At 41.6% G+C, this 19,792-nt stretch overlaps 1 protein-coding gene across 2 annotated transcripts in view; it reads left to right on the top strand.

Moving 5' to 3' along the window:
• Positions 1-19,792, top strand: part of ABLIM1 (actin binding LIM protein 1) — a 289,715-nt gene that overhangs the window by 223,458 nt on the left and 46,465 nt on the right. For both annotated transcript variants that reach the window (XM_058544068.1, XM_058544067.1), the window contains exons 7-8: positions 16,155-16,242; positions 19,558-19,616. In XM_058544068.1, the coding sequence (XP_058400051.1) occupies positions 16,155-16,242; positions 19,558-19,616 (147 nt within the window). The remainder of the gene's footprint in view (positions 1-16,154; positions 16,243-19,557; positions 19,617-19,792) is intronic.

Below are 19,792 nucleotides of genomic sequence, written 5' to 3'. Positions count from 1 at the left end.
CCAGACCTGCTCCACGTCTCTCAAGGGGCCCCTATAATTTTTTAAAGCTGGGCAGGTAGGTTGAGACCAGATCGTGGTAGTCACTGAAGGCCAGGGTTAGGAAGTTCAACTTTTGTCAGTAGCCAATAGGCCAATGTTAAAGACTTCTTATCCAGAGAGTACTGTGATCCATGTGGTAGTTAATAAAAATTAACCTGGTGTTTTGATGTCCTCAGCTTGGTAAAGGGCCTCTGAATGCAGGCTGCTGAACAGTGGAGAGAGAGGCCTCACTTGAGAGGCACCACCAGCATTTCTTTGCAGAGTAGCCGCTTTGCCTGGGCCGCTAGGCTTTTCCCATCTGTCTGTCTGTTGTCAGAGGAGCTGGCTGGCCTTGACTAAGTTCAGTAAACTTCACTAAGAAGTACTTGGGTGCCTTTACCTCAGAACTCAGGCCAGTCTGCTGCCCTGAGGCAAAAGGCAGGCTTGACATCAGCCCTGGTTGCCCAGTCTAACACTTTGAAGGTTACAGAGCTACATGACTGCACAAAATGGAACCCAGAGTTCACAAAGTCACTGGTTGATGTATATAGCCTGGGCTGTCATCTGGGTCCCCATGTCCAGCCATGGCAGGGTCGCTGGTTCCTTCTGACAGGTCCCCCTGTCACCTGACTGACTGGTGGGAGAAGCAGCAGATGCAGCTGACAGGGCGCCCGCCTGTACAGCCCTCCCCACTTCTCCTGGCTGCAGGCCCTGAGGCCTGCCCTTCCAGAGGAATCCACAGGACTTGGGGCAGGGCAAGCACCCACCCAGCGTGTGGAGGTCTAGAATGTGAATTCCTGTATCTGTTTCTTTGCAGAATACCGAAATGCTTTGGTTGTCACCCAAAGGCATAAGCCTTGCTTTAAATGGGCTCTGATTTGGGGTATTGCCAAACCTGGGAGTGCTGAATTCTTTCATATATCTCCCCTCCTTCTTAGAATGTACTTTCACTGTTTTTTCTTCCTACCGACAATTAGAACTGATACTCAGTGATGGCTAGAGGCACCCCTCCCTGCTGCTCCCAGTGAAATGACAGAGTCTGGGCTCTGCAGACCCTGGGCTGGAGGGCGGAGTTGTTTGTTAAAGGGGGTGAAGTTCAGCCACAATGGGAGAGGAAATCAGACAAGGATGTTTGTAAAAGCAAGCTGTGTTTTTCTGACTGCTTAAGTATTGGTTCCCACCCTGAAGCCGCCTCTAACCCTGGGGTAGGAAAAATATTTTTAGTCTGATAGTGTGCTGTATAGGCAGCCCAGAGCCGAACCATCTGTAAAACAGTTGATAACTCAGAGCAATGGGTTTAGTGAAAATAACCTGTAAGGGGTCACCTAAGACTCCACAGAGGGGCACAGGCTACGTATAAGGCTCTGTGTCCTATCCAACTCCCATGAAGTCTTTTAGGAGTCATTTTAGAGTAGAAATACTGAGGAAGTAAAAAGGGTGGGGTGGGATGGGGAAATGTTTGTAAGTCCTGGAGAAGGATAGAAATCACAGAACTGGAATGTACTTTAGAGATAGCAACCTGGTGAAGAGAAGCAGTTGACAAACTGGAATCTCACTGAACTGGGATAACAAATTTGCTGTATGCTATATAACAAGCTTAAATATTTTTAATTTCAAAAAACCTGCCTTCTGCATGTTTCCTACAAGTTACAAAGTGGAGCTGTCTCGTAACCTGGTACTACCATACTCCTCCCCGACCCCCATGCATTTGATTGTGCCATTGGCCACCAGAATGTGCGTATTGATCATTGATTCCCTTGTAACAGTTGGCATGGAAGAGACCCTGTGGATTGCTGTAATTGTACATTCCTGACTCCAACATGCTCTTGTGTTGGAAAGGAGATCGGGAATGAGATCATGAGTAATAAGAAAACTTAAGTGTTTGTCCTTGCACAAGAGACAAAAGTTATTCGATTGGGATTAGGTTTCAAGAGTGTTGAACTTGAAGGCAAATATTTATCTTTTGGAGTTAAGAAAGGAAAGGATGTAAAACCTTTGACCTCAACTATAGGGTGGTGTCTGAGTTTGGAAAGCAGGTTGTATTAGGCCAGAAGCATGATGAGTTTCTCATTGTTCCTTTCCTGGAACTATGCTAATAGTTTTTGCCACATGCAGAGCAGCAGCTCACCTGATGTCCTACTCAATGTTCACAGTAACATTCCGTTGGATTCTGATAGTCTCTCCCTCTTGGGTCCAACCTCCTGAAGAGATCCCTTTAAAATTCCTTTCAGAGTATAAGTATCTGGACAGAAAAAGGCCTAAAGTCATCTGAGGATTTGCAACCTAGTTCATCTCCCCATGTCGCATTACTCAAAGTGAATTGATAAATAATTAACATTTCTTTTACCAACAAAGCAATCTTGCAAGCTAGGTAGAGCCAAGACTTTTATACCCTTTTAACATTATATAACATAAAGTCTTTTCAGAATGTACGTAGGATTGGGGGAATGAAACAGTTGGGTCCCCCGTGTATCCAGTCATCCTGCAAGTTCCGTACAGGGTTCAACCTAACAGATTTCTCAAACATCCACCTTTTTACCATTTCTGACATTGCACATACAGAATCTGGGGCAGCCTAATAACATGTCTAAAACGGGCCAATTGACCCCCTCCTGAGGAGATCTCAGAAACTGGCACCCTTTTCTTGTGGAGGATTTCAAATTATCATCACTGCAGGTGAGTTGCTATTGTGCAACGGAGAGCCTTACAAAGATCCGTTGGCTCTTACCTGGGTGGTTAGCTTCTGTACTCCCTTATGATAATTTATCGAGGAAGGAAACAAAGAATGCGTATTATTTTTAAGCTGTCCAAGCTACCAAAGTAATTTCCAGTCTTTCTGACCCTTGATGTGGAGCAGGATATGGGGGCAGGGGAAAATGGACTTAAAAAACCCCAGATTTGAACACTAGCTCTGTGACTTGGAGGACTTTTCTTAGCCCATAAATAGGCATAAAAATAATAGGGTACCCCAGGAAGCTTTGGGTGGATTAAATGTGAACGTGCTTTCTAAATGTTCAACTTCAGAACAAATGCAGCGGGTATCATTAACAAGAAAAATAATTGATAAGAAATGTTTAAGCTCAATCATGAGAGGAAAAATTAGATCTTTTAGTAGCTGCTGGAGTCCTCAACCTTCCAATCCTCCAGTGGGCCTTGGCCTTTACTAGAAGAAGCCACTTTTGAGGCTTCATGGAGGGACTTATGTAGAGTGATCTTGGCAGTGCCCGCCATTGCCTGCTGATTTTTAGTCAATTTAGGAATTAAATATGAGTGCTATTTGCATTCCATCTACGTCTCTCCATCAGTTCAAAGGATACTATCAACAAAAGGACGAGGATGAAAGGAGGATTGAAAATTGCTCGGTGGCGCTCCGGAGGTCCTGGAATAACGGATACCTGATGGGATTAAACTACAGAGCTTTTACTTAGAGACCATTTTATTAAAAAGAGATCATTCACTTCACAGAGGTTAGAAAAACACTTTGGGAATCCATTTGGCAAAGCGCTCTTAATTTGATTCTTCTTATTTAATTCCTTCAATTCCTCTCGGATTAAAATCGTAATAAAAGGCAAAGACCACTTTGGACAACTGTTTGGCAATAGCTACTGAAGCTGAACATAAATGTACCCAATGACCTTGCCATATACCGTCTACTCCTCTGTGTGTGTACAGCTGGAGTGTGTATATAATTCACCGAAAGACATGGGCGGGAATTTTCACAGCAACACTGTTCAAAACAGCCAACATTTTAAAACTACCAAAGTATCCATCAAGAGTAGAAATGGATAGGGGCCGGCCCCGTGGCTTAGCGGTTAAGTGCTCACGCTCCGCTGCTGGCGGCCCGGGTTCGGATTCCGGGCACGCACCGACACGCTGCATGTCAGGCCATGCTGTGGTGGCGTCCCACATGAAGTGGAGGAAGATGGGCACGGATGTTAGCTCAGGGCCAGTCTTCCTCAGTAAAGAGAGGAGGATTGGCTTGGATGTTAGCTCAGGGCTGATCTTCCTCACACACACAATAAAAGAGTAGAAATGGATAAATAAAATGTAAAATAACTACACAAAGGAGTACTGTGCCATCATGAGATGAAGTGAAGCACAGCTACACGCAGCATCATGGATATTTCTCACAGTGTCGAGTAAGAGGAACCAGACATATTTGCTTCCATTTATGTAAATTTCCAAAACACATAAAACTAGCGTATGGAGTTAGAAGTCAGCATAGTGATTAGAAGGCATAGTGACTGGAAAAAGACCTGACTGGAAAAAGTGGAGGGGGGGCGCCTCCGGGTGTAGATAATCTTCTCTTTCTTGATTTGGGTGCTGGTTACAGGATGTGTTGTATTTATGAAAATTCATTGAGTTGTACACTTACAATTTGTGCATTTTTCTCGATGTATGTTATACTTCAATAAAGAAGTTTACTTAAGAGAAAAAAATAAAGGCATACCTCTTTCCTACTCCAAAGAAGGGAAAAAAAGTGTATTCAAGGCTCTCTACCTACCTTGTAAGGGAGAACAATCTGATATATTATGTAAAATGCATGGCAATTTTGGAGACAAAGAAAAGAAAAAAGCCAAACTGTGGAATAGACTGCAACAACCACAAATATGGGTTTAGCAAATGGTATTACCAAAATTTGGGTATACCAAATCAGCTAACAACCAAGGACATTCAACACCAAATCCTCGGGTCCCCCATTACCCTCTAAACTATGTTGTATTCCTTAATAACTTACCAGAGGAGACGAATGAGATGATGATGTCCATGCTCTTTAGTCAGTTCCTGGTTTCAAGGAAGTCCATTTGGTACCTGGGAGACATGACGTTGCTGTGGTTGAATTTGAAAGTGACAGGCAGGCTCGAGCTGCCAGGGATGCTTTACCAGAATTTAGGATCACACTGGCCCATACCGTGAAGATTGTCTGTGTCAAGAAATAAGAGATTAGATGGTTGTCTTTAAAGGATTTGGTATTATTTATAGTGTTTTTTTTTTTAAACATTTGATCACACCATTTTAATAATTGGGGATAGGAGGATAGTGAAAGTAAAATTTTTGTTAAGGACTTAAAAAATTATCTAGTCTTTCTTTAACCTTAGCAAACTGTAAAATATGAAGGCCTTAATTTTGTACAATAAACTTTTATTTATATTCTTGAAAAAAAAAAAAGTTGAAGGATAGTACTGTAAAGTCATAGGAGATCTGCTCTGCCAGGGCAGATCTCAGCTGGGACCTCCCCTCGTTAACTGAGCTGCAGAAGATGGCTGTAGGACCCAACGGTTCTGAGCAGAGTCTGGAGTTGAACAGACCTGAGTTCAGATCGCAGCTCCATCCCTTGCTAAATGAGTAACCTTGGGCAATTCCTTGATCTCCCTAAGCTTTGGTTTCTTCATATGTTAAATGGACATAATGCCTACCTCACAGTGTTGCTGGGGAGGGTCAGATGGGATAAGGTTTGTGAGGTGCTTAGCACCTGGAAATAAGTAAATACTGAAATTATACCTGGGGCAAAGAAGTTCATCCTTTACTTCTCTTTTGGCTGCCATCATTGTGCAGGGAATGGTTGCTAATTGATTTAGAGGTCTTCTGATAAGAGTTTCTGTTGGTATATTAACTCACCAGACATTTCTAGAGAACTTGCTATATGGAAAGCAAGAGCAGTCCTGGAGCTATGGCGACACAGCTGTGGCCCCTGTCTTTAAAAGGATGTATAAGGTGAAGAGAGGGAGAAAAGTTGTCTGCATTGGCTGGTGGCAGATACTTTGCTACAACTTACCTTTGGTTATTTAATTTTCGTAACAATGCTACATGGTAAGTTTTCTTGTGCTAGTTTTTACAGATGAAGAAATAAGTCCAGAAAAGTGCCCAAGGCCACACCATCTGCAAGGCCAGAATGCAGACCCTGGGTTCTCTTGGTTCCCATCTCTTTCCACTCCATGTTGCATGGTAGAGTGGGGCAGACTTAAACAGGTGTGACAGTACAAACACAGAGCTATGGGAACATCAGGGGAAAGAGATCAGTTTCAAATGTGAGATCCATCTTGATTAGTTTCAGATTTATATTTTGTCTTCAATGTAGTTTGCTCTACCTTGAAGTTTGACAAAATATCCAAGGTATGTGTTAATAAAACATTCTCTTCTCACTCTCTTAGCCATCTTTTTACATCATACAGGAATTATTTTTCTAGTTGCCTAAGGTTTCTGAAACGAGGAGCAATGTGTCTAGTGTGGTGATATTGGTATAAGAGAGTCGAATTTGTGTCCAAAGATCTGGGGTGTTTCTGAGTTCTGACACTTGGCTGTGGGACCTTGGTGCGGCAAATCATTTGGCCTCTGAACCTCAGTTTGATCACCATAAAACAAAAGAAGAATGATGTCACCTGTTTCAAAGGGTGAGCGAAGTATCCAACTAAATACTGTGTGTTAAAGCACACAGCCAAAGAACCACCTGAGAGATTCCCAGTAGCCACACTAAAGTTAGTGCAGTAGTCCAGGTTTTTGTTTCGACTTCTAATATGGTCCTGGGCAAGTTGCTTAATCTCTCTGTGGTTCAGTTTCTCTTCCTGTACAAAGAGAAGAGTAATTCCTCTGAAGAAAGGGAAATAATGATTAGATTACCAAACTATTTTTTTTTTTTTTTTTTTTTTTTTGTGAGGAGATCAGCCCTGAGCTAACATCCGCCAATCCTCCTCTTTTTTTTTTTTTTTTTTTTTTGCTGAGGAAGACGGCCCTGGGCTAACATTGGTGCCTATCTTCCTCCACTTTATATGGGACGCCGCCACAGCATGGCTTACCAAGCAGTGCGTCGGTGCGCGCCCGGGATCCGAACCAGCGAACCCCGGGCCGCCGCAGCGGAGCGCGCGCACTTAACCGCTTGCGCCACCGGGCCGGCCCCAGATTACCAAACTATTTTTAAAAAGCTCTTTGAAAATGTCCAAATCTTCAGACACTTGCTAACAGTACAGTATTGCATGTGTATATCTAACTTTCTGTATAGGCAAATATATTTTATTGTCGAAAAGGAATCCATATTTTTCAACAGCTTCCCAAAAGAATCTGGACCCCTAAAAGGGAATAAATGCGTGTGTACCCTGATGTGTCATTGTGGTAGTGAATAGAAAAATTCCTCCTGTCTCCCTGGTCAGGTCTTTTTTCTTTTTTTAAATTGTCATGTCTATTTATTGAGGAATAGTTTAAATACCATAAAATTCAGCCGTTGTAAGTGTACAGTTTATTTTTATTACATTTATACAATTTATACAATTTGCAGCCATCGCTACAGTGCAGTTTTAGAACTTGTCAGTCACCCCATTTTGAGTGCTCGTTTGCGATCAATCCTCCTCCCAATCCTATTCACATCCCCATTTCCAGCAACCATTTATCTACTTTATATCTCTTTAGTTTTGCCTTTTCTAGAAATTTCATATAAATGGACTCATACAATATGTAGTCTTTTGTGTCTTGCTTCTTTCACCTAATATAATGCTGTTGAGGTTCATCTATGTCGTTGCATGTCTCAGTGGCTTGTTCCTTTTAATAAAAAGCAGTGGCTTTGCAGTATTCCATTATTTGGATGTTCCATATTTTGCTTATCTGTTCATCAGCTGAGAGTCATTTGGATTGTTTCCAGTTTGGGGCTCTTAATGAATAATGCTGCTATGAACTTTTGCACATAAGCCTTTGTGTGGACATATGTTATCATTTCTTTTAGTTCAAAACCTAGGAGTGGAAGTGCCGGGTCCCATGGTATATTTATGTTCAACTTTTTGAGAAACTGCCAAAGAGGTTTCCAAGGTAGCTGTACCGTTTTACACTGTCACCAGCAATGGATGAGGCTTCTGCTTTCGCCACATCCTCCTCAACGATGGGTGTGGTCAGCCTTTTTAATTATAGCCATTGTAGTCAGCGTGTAGTGGAATTTTATTGTCGTTTTAATTTTATTTCCCTAATGACTAATGATGTTTGAAGTATTTTCATGTACTTATTTGTCATTCATATATATTCTTTGGTGAAGTGTTATTTAAATCTCTTGCCCATTTTTTAATTGAGTTCCTTGGCCTATTACTGAGTTGTAATTGTTCTTTATATATTCTGGATACTAGTCCTTTTTTAGAAATATGATTTACAGATATTTCTTCCGATCTTTAGCAGGTCTATTTTGTTAATGGTGTCTTTTGAAGAGAAAAAGATTTTAACCTTGATGACATTCAATTTATCAATGTTTTCTTTTACGGATTATGCTTTTGTATAATAGCTAAGAAATCTTTGCCTAACCCAAGGGCACAAGGATTTTCTCCGACGTTTTTGTCTAGAAGTCTTATAGTTTTAGCTTTTATATTTAGCTCTGTGATCCATTTTAAGTTAATTTTTGTGTATGGTGTAAGGTAGGGCTTGGTAGGCTATGTTTATCCAATCGTCCTGTCATCATTTATTGGAAAGACTATCCCTTCCCCATCAAATTGCTTTGGCACTTTATTGAAAACCAATTGACCATAAATATGTGGGTTTATTTGGAGCTCTCTCTTCTCTTCCATTGACCTATATGTCTATTCCAATGCCAATACCATGCTATCTTGAATATTTGTAGCTTTATGGTAAATTTTGAAATCAGGTGGTTTAAGTCCTCCAACTTTATCCTATTCTTTTTCAAAAATTTTTGACTTTCCTAGGTCCTTTGCGTTGCCATATAAGTTTTAGGATCAGCTTGTCAATTTCTATAAACTATCCAGCTGGGATTTTGGTAGAGGTTGCATTGAATCTATAGATCAATTTAAAGAGACTGGGTAGATACTTTAGGAATGCACATGTTTACACATAACTTTTATATAGCGCTGTTAAATTGCAAAGACTGCTTTAAAGTTTTTGCAGTTAATTCCTTGGAAGGAGATGGAAAAGCAGTAACCATCTGCAAAAAGCCAATATGTATTTATGCTGGGATATTGCCGCTTTTTTCATTCTCTACCCCCGTTAAAAGAAGGGAGTTGGAAGTGCCCATCAACGATGAATGGATAAAGAGGATGTGGTATATATATATATATACACACACACACACAATGGAATACTACTCAGCCATAAAAAAAGACAAAATCGTGCCATTGGCAACAACATAGATAGACCTTGAAGGTATTATGTTAAGCGAAATAAGCCAGAGAAAGACAAACACCATATGATTTCACTCATATGTGGGAAATAAACAAACACGTGGATAAGGAGACCAGATTAGTGGTTACCAGAGGGGAAGGAGGTAGAGGGCTGAACGAAAGGGGTGAAGGGGAACATATGTATGGTGATGGATCAAAACTAGACTATTGGGGATAAGCAAGATGCAGTCTATACAGAAACTGATATATAATAATGTATTCCTGAAATTACACAATATTATAAACCAATATGACCTCAATAAAATAATTTAAAAAAAGAGGGGGGAGTTGGTGCTCTGTCTTTTCTGTTTTGAGCAGCTGGTCAAAGGAAAGCAGAACACTGGAAGGCAATGGCACATTTCTCTCTGCACTATTTTGTGCATCTTCACTGGGGAAGACAAGCTGCCGCCCCACCCGCTGACAGAGCACACATGTTTGGAGCAGGCGTTGCGGTTGGTGAGGCTGTGGGGCTGCAGGATGCTCTCGTCCATGCAGCCTGGCTTTGCACAGACTTGCATAGACCGTCTGGGCTTTGTGAAAGCTGCCTGAGCAGACTGATTTATTCACCTTTGCCTAGGATACAAACTTTGGGCCAAGGCACACACCCTCATTGTCCTGCCTGTTCAGAATGTTGCATCAGGAAAAAAGCCTCCTGGAACAGGTGAGCATTCAGCTTGGAGATCAGGCCAGTCCAGTGGCACTGGAAACCTTTCCCACTTCAAGGGAAAAAACAGCAAGCGCAGAGAAGGCTGAGTCAGCCACCACACTGCCTTTCTGCAGGAGTAAAACAGGAACTTGAGTGGTTCTGCCTCTCCCTTCCCACCCAGGCACCTGTCACGTAAGCAACACGTCCTTGTTACTCCCTTTGGTTTTTTTTTTGTGTGTGTGTGTGAGGAAGATCAGCCCTGAGCTAACATCCATGCTAACCCTCCTCCTTTTTTGCTGAGGAAGACTGGCTCTGAGCTAACATCTGTTGCCAATCCTCCTCCTTTTTTTTTTCCCCCAGAGCCCCAGTAGATAGTTGTATGTCATAGTTGCACATCCTTCTAGTTCCTGTATGTGGGACGCGGCCTCAGCATGGGCAGAGAAGCGGTGCGTCGGTGCACGCCTGGGATCCTAACCCGGGCCGCCAGTAGTGGAGCGCGCGCACCTAACCGCTAAGCCACCGGGCCGGCCCTCCCTTTGGTTTTCTTATCTACCATCAGGTTTGGGGTTTGGTACCACCCAGACTGGTGTTTGCCCAGTTCATGATGATCTGCATAGACTCATTTCAGTGCTTATAAAGTAAAAAAAAGAAGCTGATTTCTGGGCCCCATCTTAGGGCCACTGAACCCCTTTTTAAAAGGCTCTTGGATGTTGCACAGGAAGTTAGAAAACTCCTGATCTAGGCCAGCACACTAACTTCTAGGTGTTTGCATATCCTTAGTCGGAAATCACCACCAACCAGAGCTGTGTTTACGAGAGTCTTGGGGACAGGAAAGCAATTTGTTTATCCCTTCGGGTACTCTAAGCACCGTCTCTGAATCAAGTTAGATCTTTAAAAAAATTACAAACCTAGACATTGATAGTTGAACTTCCCCAGTGGAAATGACTTCATTCAATTATCTTTTGGTGCTACAGCCTTCATTTTTCTCAAGGGGCTCTATAAGAAACAACTACTTGAATGTTTCCAAACATCAGCAAAATTAGTGTGGAAGGTGTTTTCCTGTTCCAGAGCCAAGGTTCCTCTATGAGAATTCCTTTGGTGCTTTTCGAGGCGGTTTAGCAGAGTAGGCCCTGGAATCAGGCACCTGGACTCAAAGCCCAGCCCTACTATTTGGAAGTCCTGGAGACCTTGGGTAAATTGTTTAGTTTCTTTGCAGTATGAAACTATAAAATAGCACCTACCTCCCAGGACTGGTGTGAAACCAGTCACTTGAAGTCCTTGGTACAATGCCTGACACAGAGCAAGACCCTGTGGAAGTTCAGCCCACGATGACTGTTATTAATTTAGAATCAGGAAACCTTGCCTCTCTGGTGACAATTATATGTGGCCATTTTTTCACACAGACTTTTGTGGCCCATTTTCCCTTTTGTCCTCATCTGCTGTGAAACTCACATCACAACAAACATGTTTGGCTGAGTTTGGAGTCTTTTGATTTTTCTTTTCCTCTCAAGTTTTTTTGTCCAATTGTTTTTAGATCATGGCCTTCTCTGATAAGCATCTGCAAGTCCTTTTTGGAGGTAGGAAGGGCATAAGTTATAAATGGCTGAAGGTTGACCTCAGGGCCATTTTCCACGTCTCCTGGGCTCATTCTGGAGTAGAGCACTCCAAGAGAAAGGAGGCAAAGAGAAACTAAAAAGGACAGTTAGCCATCCAGGAGCTAAGTGGATTATCTGTCCAAGGCCGGAGTCTATAATGACAGTTCTCTTTTTCTCCTCCCGGTGGCCTACTACAGTAGGCACAGGGCTTAGTCGGGGCAGCAGAATTCCTCCTGAGTGTCGGGCACTACAGAGTCATTGATTAAATTCCATTCCCTGCCATCAAGAATTTCCTTTCTCTATCCAAATTACTTTTCTGTTAACACTGCTCTGTGAGCTTGTGGAGGTCTGGGATTTCACACAGAATCATAGAACTTTATAGCTGAATGGGACTTGAAATTGTCTAGTCCAGCCTTTGCTTTTTACAGATGAGGGGCCTGGGGCTTGGAGAGGGTAAGTAGTGACATAATTGAGGTCCCATGAGTAAGAAATTAAGGAATAGCCAAATCTCCTGATTCGAAATATTATAGCCCTTTCCCCGGGCACCCCATGTCCACAAGGGGTTCAGAACTCCTTTCTGCTCTTCTAGACAGTGGGTTTCATCAAAAATTTGGTGCCTTACACCAAATCCTGCCTTAAAGTAGGAGGTATTTCCCCAGATGGAGTTCTAGCCTATAGGCTAATGTTCATACTTTAGAGATTAACCTAATAGTAATAATAACCACACAAACCTGACTTAATCAGCACCATTAAAGGCAAGCAATTTTTAGCACTTTGAATGTATAGGCAAGTGCTTTATAAAACAGCTAAAAAAGCAAATTGTTTATTGTCCATAGAGTTTAATGCCAGCCAGAATGTGGGCTTTTAGCATGTGCATTTTGAATATATGAAAATGAAGAAAATAAGGCTGTAATTTTTTAATAGCAGGGTACAAAGATGGATGGAGAATAGTGACGACAGAGCTCTGGTGAGCCCTGGCGGTACATCTGGCCTCCCAGGCTCAGGCAGAGCAGGGTTGTAGGATGTAGGCCTGGGGCCAGGTACCTGGTAACCACTCCTCGTGAGATCACCTGTCACAACAAAGCCCACTGTGCTTTCAAGTCTGTAATCAGTAGCCGCCTCTCCACAGTGAATTGTATGTTTATTATTCATTCTTGTATGGGCACTATTTAGACTTTCATTTTGTTCATGATTTGAAATACTTTTCCTTCTTCTAAAAATGACCCAATTTAAATAATTCTGATTCAGCTACATCCATTTTTTTGGTTAGTTTGCGTATGACCCTGTGTCTGTGTTCAGCTCTGATACTTTTCCTGGCCCCATGCACAGACAGGGCTTGTCTGCGAACTGTCATGGGTGTCAGTGTAAGAAAAACTGAAATAGAGAGGGGGTGGCTCACACGTGCAAAGGAGCGGCTCCTTTATCCTTGAGCATCTGACCCTGTGGCCCCCCAGGCCTGCACTTCAACAAAAAGATAAAGACTTTGGATGGCTATGAAACTGCCCTTTGATTCGGGCTCACTGAATTTCTTGACATGTTCAACATCGTGGGATGAAGCAAATGCATGGGTCAAGATTGATGTCCCTGGCATTACGATGATACTGTTTCTTAGCAGTGTTTGGTCGTCTACATTTCCTCTGGAAATTGCTTTTTGCCCATATTGCCTTTTTTTTTTTTTCCTATAGATGCTCTTTATATATTCTAGACAATAATCTTTTATCTGAAATGCATGGCAAATATTTTCTTCCCTTTACTTCTCTCTTTTTTGTGTGTGAGGAATATTAGCCATGAGCTAATATCTGATGCCAGTCCTCCTCTTTTTTTTTTTTTTTTTTTTTTTGCTGAGGAAGATTGGCTCTGGGCTAATATCTGTGCCTATCTTCCTCTACTTTATAAGAGACGCTGCCACAGCCTGGCTTGACAAGCGGTGTGTCAGTCCATGCCCGGGATCCGAACCTGCAAACTCTGGGCCACCAAAGCAGAGTGCATGAACTTAACTGCTACGCCACTGGGCTGGCCCCCACCTTTACTTCTCTTTTAACTTTGTTTTATGTCTAGAGATTTTTATTTTTTTGTGTACAGTCAATATTTGTCTTAATTGTTTCTAGGTTTTCCCTTGCTGAGGAAAGCCTCTTACCCCAAGTTTATTAAAAATAGTCTCCTATGCATCCTTCTAATATTTCTAGAATTTTGTTTCTACATTTAGCTTTGTAACTCCCTAGAATTCATTTTTGTGTAGGTTATGAGTTAGGAATCTAGATTTACTTTTGCCAAAGTAGAAAACCCATCATCTTCACCATTAATGGAATAATCCATTTTTTCAACTCATTTGAAATGCCACCCTTATCGTAAACTAAATTCTCTTTTTGTGCGCATGGCCGTGCAACTGATTCCTCTCTTCTGTTCCACTGATTTATTTTCTATTTATGCATCAATATTAAAGCACTTTCATTATTTTGGCCTTAGAATAAATTTTTATATTGGGAAGGGAAAATCCTCCCTCATTGTTCCTCTCTTTTTCAAAAATGTCCTTGTATTTTTGTGCATTTTTTTCTTCCATGGGAACTTATAGAATCAGCTTGTCAGGGTCTATAGAGGAAACTGCTGTGAATATTTTTTTTTGAGGAAGATTAGCCCTGAGCTAACATCTGTGCCCATCTTCCTCTACTTTATATGGGACGCTGCCACAGCATGGGTTGATAAGCAGTGCGTGGGTCTGCACCCAGGATCCGACCCCCTGAACCCCAGGTTGCCAAAGCAGAGTGCACAAACTTATCCACTAAGCCATTGGGCCAGCCCCGCTGCTGTGATTTTGATTGGGAATGCATTGCATCAATAGGTTCATTTTAGATAAATTACAATATTTAGTTTTCTCATCCAAAAATAGTGTATATCTCTAAGTCTTTTATGTCCATCAGTCAAGTTCTATAGCTTTCTTTGTATAGACCTTGCATGAAGGGTTTATTTGTTGCTATTACAAATGGGGTCCTGTTTTCCCATTACACTGAGTAAATTTGTATTACTAGTGAATAGGAAAATTATTGGTTTTTATGTGTTAATTTTTTATCTGGCTACTTGACTGAACTCTCTTATTAGTGACCTTCATACTTATTTTTTTTCTTGACTTATCACATTGGATAGGACTAAACAATGTAGAAAAACATTAGTGAAAATGTACATCATTGTCTTGTTCCTATCTCTAATGAGAATGCTTCCAATGTTGCACCACTAAATGTGGTAGATATATTTTATCAGTTTGAAGACATTTCTTTCTATTCCTAACTTACTGAGGGGTGTGCTTTTTGCTGTAGACTACACAAGATTCCTATCAAGGGGCCTTAATTCTTTCCCCTACATTTTCCTTGAGAATCCAGAGATTATCCTAACTGCCTGGGACCTCCCAGCATTGACATCCCAGCTCAGCCAACCTGGTTTAGAACTGGGTAATATCTTTTCCCTTCCTGCTTTCACTCACACTGGACCCTGGATGGCCTAAGGGAAGGAACCACTTTGTGTTGACATTTCCTACGCTCCCCCCAACCCCCAGGAAAAAAATAAATAAAAAGTGCTGTGTGGATAAGAACAAGATTTCCACTTCTGGAATTTTCTGGCAGGCACCACTGAAAAGATTTCATTCCAGGCTTCTACTTTAAAATAACTTAAATTTTTTTCGACTTGATTATCTTGAGTAGCTGACCACCATCTCACACACTGGTTGCTAAGTGGCTTTTATGGTTTCTACGGGAGGCTGTGAGAAAGGAATCACTAGCTGACCTCTGCTTTCCTGTTGAGATTTTATGTAGGCGCAGGGTGCAGCCACTTTTAACCCTGGGCTCTCAGCATTGCCTTGCACGTGGTTAATGGAGAAGAAATGTTTTCACAGTTCATTGATAGAATGATTTCATTGCAGAGTACATTTGATAATTTTTAGGTGCTGAGAGTTTTTGCTAAGCTGTAAACAAAAGGATTTCATTTTGTCCGGCATGTATTTGGAGCATGACTCTAATGTGACTCTAATGTGGCATCTGTCTAGAGAATTGTCCCTGTGTCCAGTAACACTTTGCTTTGGGGAAGTCACTACCTGCTGTGATGGCATCTGTCATATTTAGGAATGTGAAATGCCCATGAATAATGCAGAGCCACCTCAGTAAAATGCCTTCTTCAGAAAACAATATAAGATTTTGGCAAAAGATTATTATCAGCAGAAGAGAATTTGGGCTCCTTCTGAGATAGAAGAAGCAGATGATGTCTTTTACTATGGTTTTTCTCATCTTGTAAGCTGGGTAGATTTCATTATTTTCAGACTGTTTAGCCAAGAAAGCAAAAACCTATAAATAAGATCCTTTCTTTTTATTGCTTTAGTACAGACTGACATTGGCTTCCAACATCAATTCGGATGTTAATGCTTTTGAGGTGGGGTTTTTGGGAGATGGGGTGGACTCATCTCAGACACATGGTGTGTAACTGGCAACCATCCAGGAGAGCCCAAGCCGAGAGAGAAATGGAAGCCGGAAACCCCAAGAGGCAAGGCGGCCCCATCCTGGCAGGCACGACCTGGCAGGTCTTTGAGCCCCTCCCGGTTCCAGTGGGTTGGCGTCAGCTTCTAGGGCTGTTGGTGTAGAAAGTTTGGTCAATGGGACAATTATTTTTCCTGCCTCAGCTTCTTCTCTTTTCCTCCAAATCCCCAAGTCCAGAAAAGAGGCTGGGAGCGGTGACCAGGAGTAGACTAAATATTCCCTACCTCTTCTCTTGCAGGCAGGTGACAAACATTACCACCCCAGCTGTGCACGATGCAGCAGATGCAACCAGATGTTCACAGAAGGAGAGGAAATGTATCTTCAAGGTAAGGTGGTCTCAAGAACCCAGTAAGTTCTCCCTAGCTAGGGAAAGAAAACCTTGCTATGTTTGTTTGATTGTTTTTAGAGAAGGAGGCATTTCATTAGCTGCAAGCCTACCCAGCCAAAATGAACGTGGCCAAAACTTACCTCATCAGTTAGTATTAATCAGCCGAGCAATTGACGTGCTGGCAGTGAGCCCCTGAGGCTAACGAATGAACTGTGTTGCTTCTGGAATGAATGAATAGGACTTGATGTTGATGCTTTAGTTGTAAAGCAGGAGTGAAAATTAGCAATACTTCCTCCCAACTCTCCCCAGGAATATGCATGGGAAACAAAAGATCAAAAGAGAGAGAGCATTTCTAGAAATGCTACTTATTGGATGGTTACTTTGTCTTTTCTCATTTCACTATCCTGTGAGAAGAATTTTTTTTGAGGCCTCTCAGGCTGCTCTTATGCAGACTTTGAAGAAGAATAAAATCTCATTATTTGGTGAATTGCATCACAAATGTATTTCATCCCGTTAAGATGACACAGCTCTCGGATTGAAAGAGAGAGAGAGAGAGAGCAAACACACCCAAGGTCCCTGAAAGAGAAATTGAGAAGTTTCTGGAGCCAAGGAAGTACCCACTACCAGAGGGCCATTAGATTTTTTTTTTTTTTTTTAATTTTGAGAAGTTTTCCCAGAATACAGCTATGTTTAGTTTTTATCTCCTCTAAAATTCTGGAGCTTCTCGGAGAGCTTTAGGGGAAGATTCTCTTCCATTCAAACAGTACCATCTGTGCAAGCGTTTTACTATTTTTAGCTAGAAAAAGAGTCATTCAGTAGACAAGGGCTTATCAGTAAAATTAGCAAGAACTGTAAGAGCTGTTGCTCGTTCCATTTTGGTAATTACTGGGTCTCATCTGCCTTTGCCTGTCGTGTCTTCGTTTCTCTCTGCACGTAACACTATGTGTAGTTTTAATGAATGGTTTGCTTTGCTGTCGTTTTGTTTCAATGCAACTAAGAAAAGTACAGAAATGATTCAAGCTTCAGTGTGTGGTTGTGTATCCTAGTTGTTAATTTTTTAGTTCTCTATGTGAGCCGTCACCACAGTATGACAACTGACGGGCAGGTGGTGTGGTTCCACGACCGGGAAACGAACCCAGGCTGTGGTGGTGAAAGAGCCCAGTCTTAACCACTAGACCCCCAGGGCTGGCTCCAGAAATGATTCTTGAGTATGAAAGCAAAGCTTTGGCAACTCTCCCCTAAAGAAGGCTATCTGTATGAGAAATTGACAACCCAAACATCCTTTTAGCTTTAGAATGATCACTTTGAAAAATTATGATTGAAAAAAATCCACTGAGTCTTAAAGGGCCCCATAAAGGCAAGTGACAAGCACCGAATCCGTGGTCTCCTCTGGGCTTTATGTGACACATTTTCCCAAGGACAGGCTGTAAATCTGCAGGAGCAATAGGCAGATGTCATTTTGCATTTTCACCATGGAGCAGATTTATTTTTCATTTCGTCTCCGGGCTTTGTTTTAGATTTGAGTGTGTCAATTATAGCACTCAAACACAAAGATGCAAGAGTGCATGTCAACCTTACATCTGCTAGGGACTGAGACTCAAAGGCTCTGGGTGCAGCCCTGCACGTTCACATGGTTCTAGAAGCTGAATAGAGAGGGCGGTTTCAAGCTGTGCACAAATACAGCACATTCATACTACAAATAAACAACTATTCTGTTAAGATGGGCTACATGCAGAATTCCAGGATCATTGTAAATCTCTTCTGGAGTTGGGCCTCAGTCCTCTTTGCCTGCCCTCTTGGCACATCCTTGAAGAATGAACAGCTTTATCTTTCTCAACATCTGATGTTCTTTCTGAGTCACGTTCTTTTGGTGTCTGACCTCTGGAGAACAATGTGACACTGCACAAACCCAGTGTTCTGGCCGAGGACTCTCGCTCAATGGAAGCTGCCCAGAGAATGCTACTCCTCGGCCTGGCCCTGACTCCTTGGCCCTCCCCATTAAGAGGATTTCCTGTGCTTTGTAGCTGGCCTCAGAGTAAATGTTAGTGCTGAAGGGGCTATGTGTCTGTCTGATTGTTTGATTTTCATTTTTCTTTCTTTTTTTTTTGGCCCTGGGTTAAGCAAGATAGAAATGATTGTTAAATAGGGATTAAAATATTATTCTAATATAAAATGTATTTTCTGTGTCATTAATTTAATATTTTTTATCTCAGTGGTATAAAATAATTCAAGTTACTTTAATTTGATGAATTTTCAAGTCCACACAGATTGCTGTTTGAAGAGATAAAGATTTCAACAATAAAATGTAGAAAGTCTAATGTTTATACTGAGACTCTTATGAAATTTATATCATTTACTCACTGCTTTCAACTTAGTAACGTTATTTGCTTAAGTCTTTTTAAGTGCTCCTTCAAGCTCCTGCCCGTCCCCACATTTGAACATACACTTGTGTGAACATAGGACTTACATGTAGGTCTTCTCCATAATCGTATAAATGACATATATTATGTGTCTAGGCATACAAAATCATAGAGGCAGGCTTGGATTCTTACAAGATAAGAGCTTTCTATTGGACATAAGTGCTTCACTGAGTTCTGTGATACTGGTTCCAGCCATGAAAGTGCTTCATACTCTGAGAAAGTGAGCCATTGACCCAGGAACAGAAAATGACACTTAAGTAGTAACTTCACTAGTTTAAACATGAAGACTTTTTTTTTTTTAGTTAATTAAAAGGTTGAAAGTTAAAGGAAACTTGGATTTGTAATATAATTTCAACCTTCCTACTAGCTGACTTGATTTCCCATATCTGTGTAGATCACTGTGTATAATTGGATCAACAGAAAGATTCAGTGAGTTTTGCTTCTGGATGTAGACTGTCTGGTTTGACTTTATTTCCCTCAGCTAAATTGCTTGGTTATTTTATGTTACATAAACACGACTTATGGCTTATATTTCTGAAATTAAATGCAGCTTGTAGTAAGCACACAGACATTACTTTTAAAGGATAATCATATGGTTAAAAAAAAAAATCACCACCACCCAGTCAAGAATAAATATCTCTTGCGTCAAAACACTTTTGTGCCCAGTTAGTGGTCTCTGTGGTCTACAGTAATGACCTTTGAAGAACAAGCTCTGACTGGATGAGGAAAACTCACCTAGATTTGGAGTTGTCATGATTCACTTGGGCACGGGGCTCTAATACTCCCCTGTTATGGGGAAAGAGGGATATGAACCCTTCCCAGAAGTTCTGTCTAATAGGACTGTGGCTTCTATCCATTTCCTTTACTCTGAGCGCTGCATTGTGTCTTTCCAGGTTCCACCGTTTGGCATCCCGACTGTAAGCAATCTACTAAGACTGAGGAAAAGCTGCGGGTAAGGAAGTGATTAGAGCTGTGAGGCTGCTGTATTTGCAGGCCATGTATTTTATAGTCACTAATTCTTGGGACTAGAGTTTGGGTGAAATTACCTTTTTTTGACCTTTTTTCCTCTATAGCAGACCAAGTTGAAAGGCCATTTGGCCAGGGAAGGAGGTTCCCTCTTGCCTTAAA

This window comes from Diceros bicornis, chromosome 6, assembly GCF_020826845.1.
Source record: "Diceros bicornis minor isolate mBicDic1 chromosome 6, mDicBic1.mat.cur, whole genome shotgun sequence".
NCBI classification, from domain to species: domain Eukaryota; kingdom Metazoa; phylum Chordata; class Mammalia; order Perissodactyla; family Rhinocerotidae; genus Diceros; species Diceros bicornis.
Note: the sequence above shows the minus strand (reverse complement) of the source record. Positions and strands in the feature narration are given on the sequence as shown.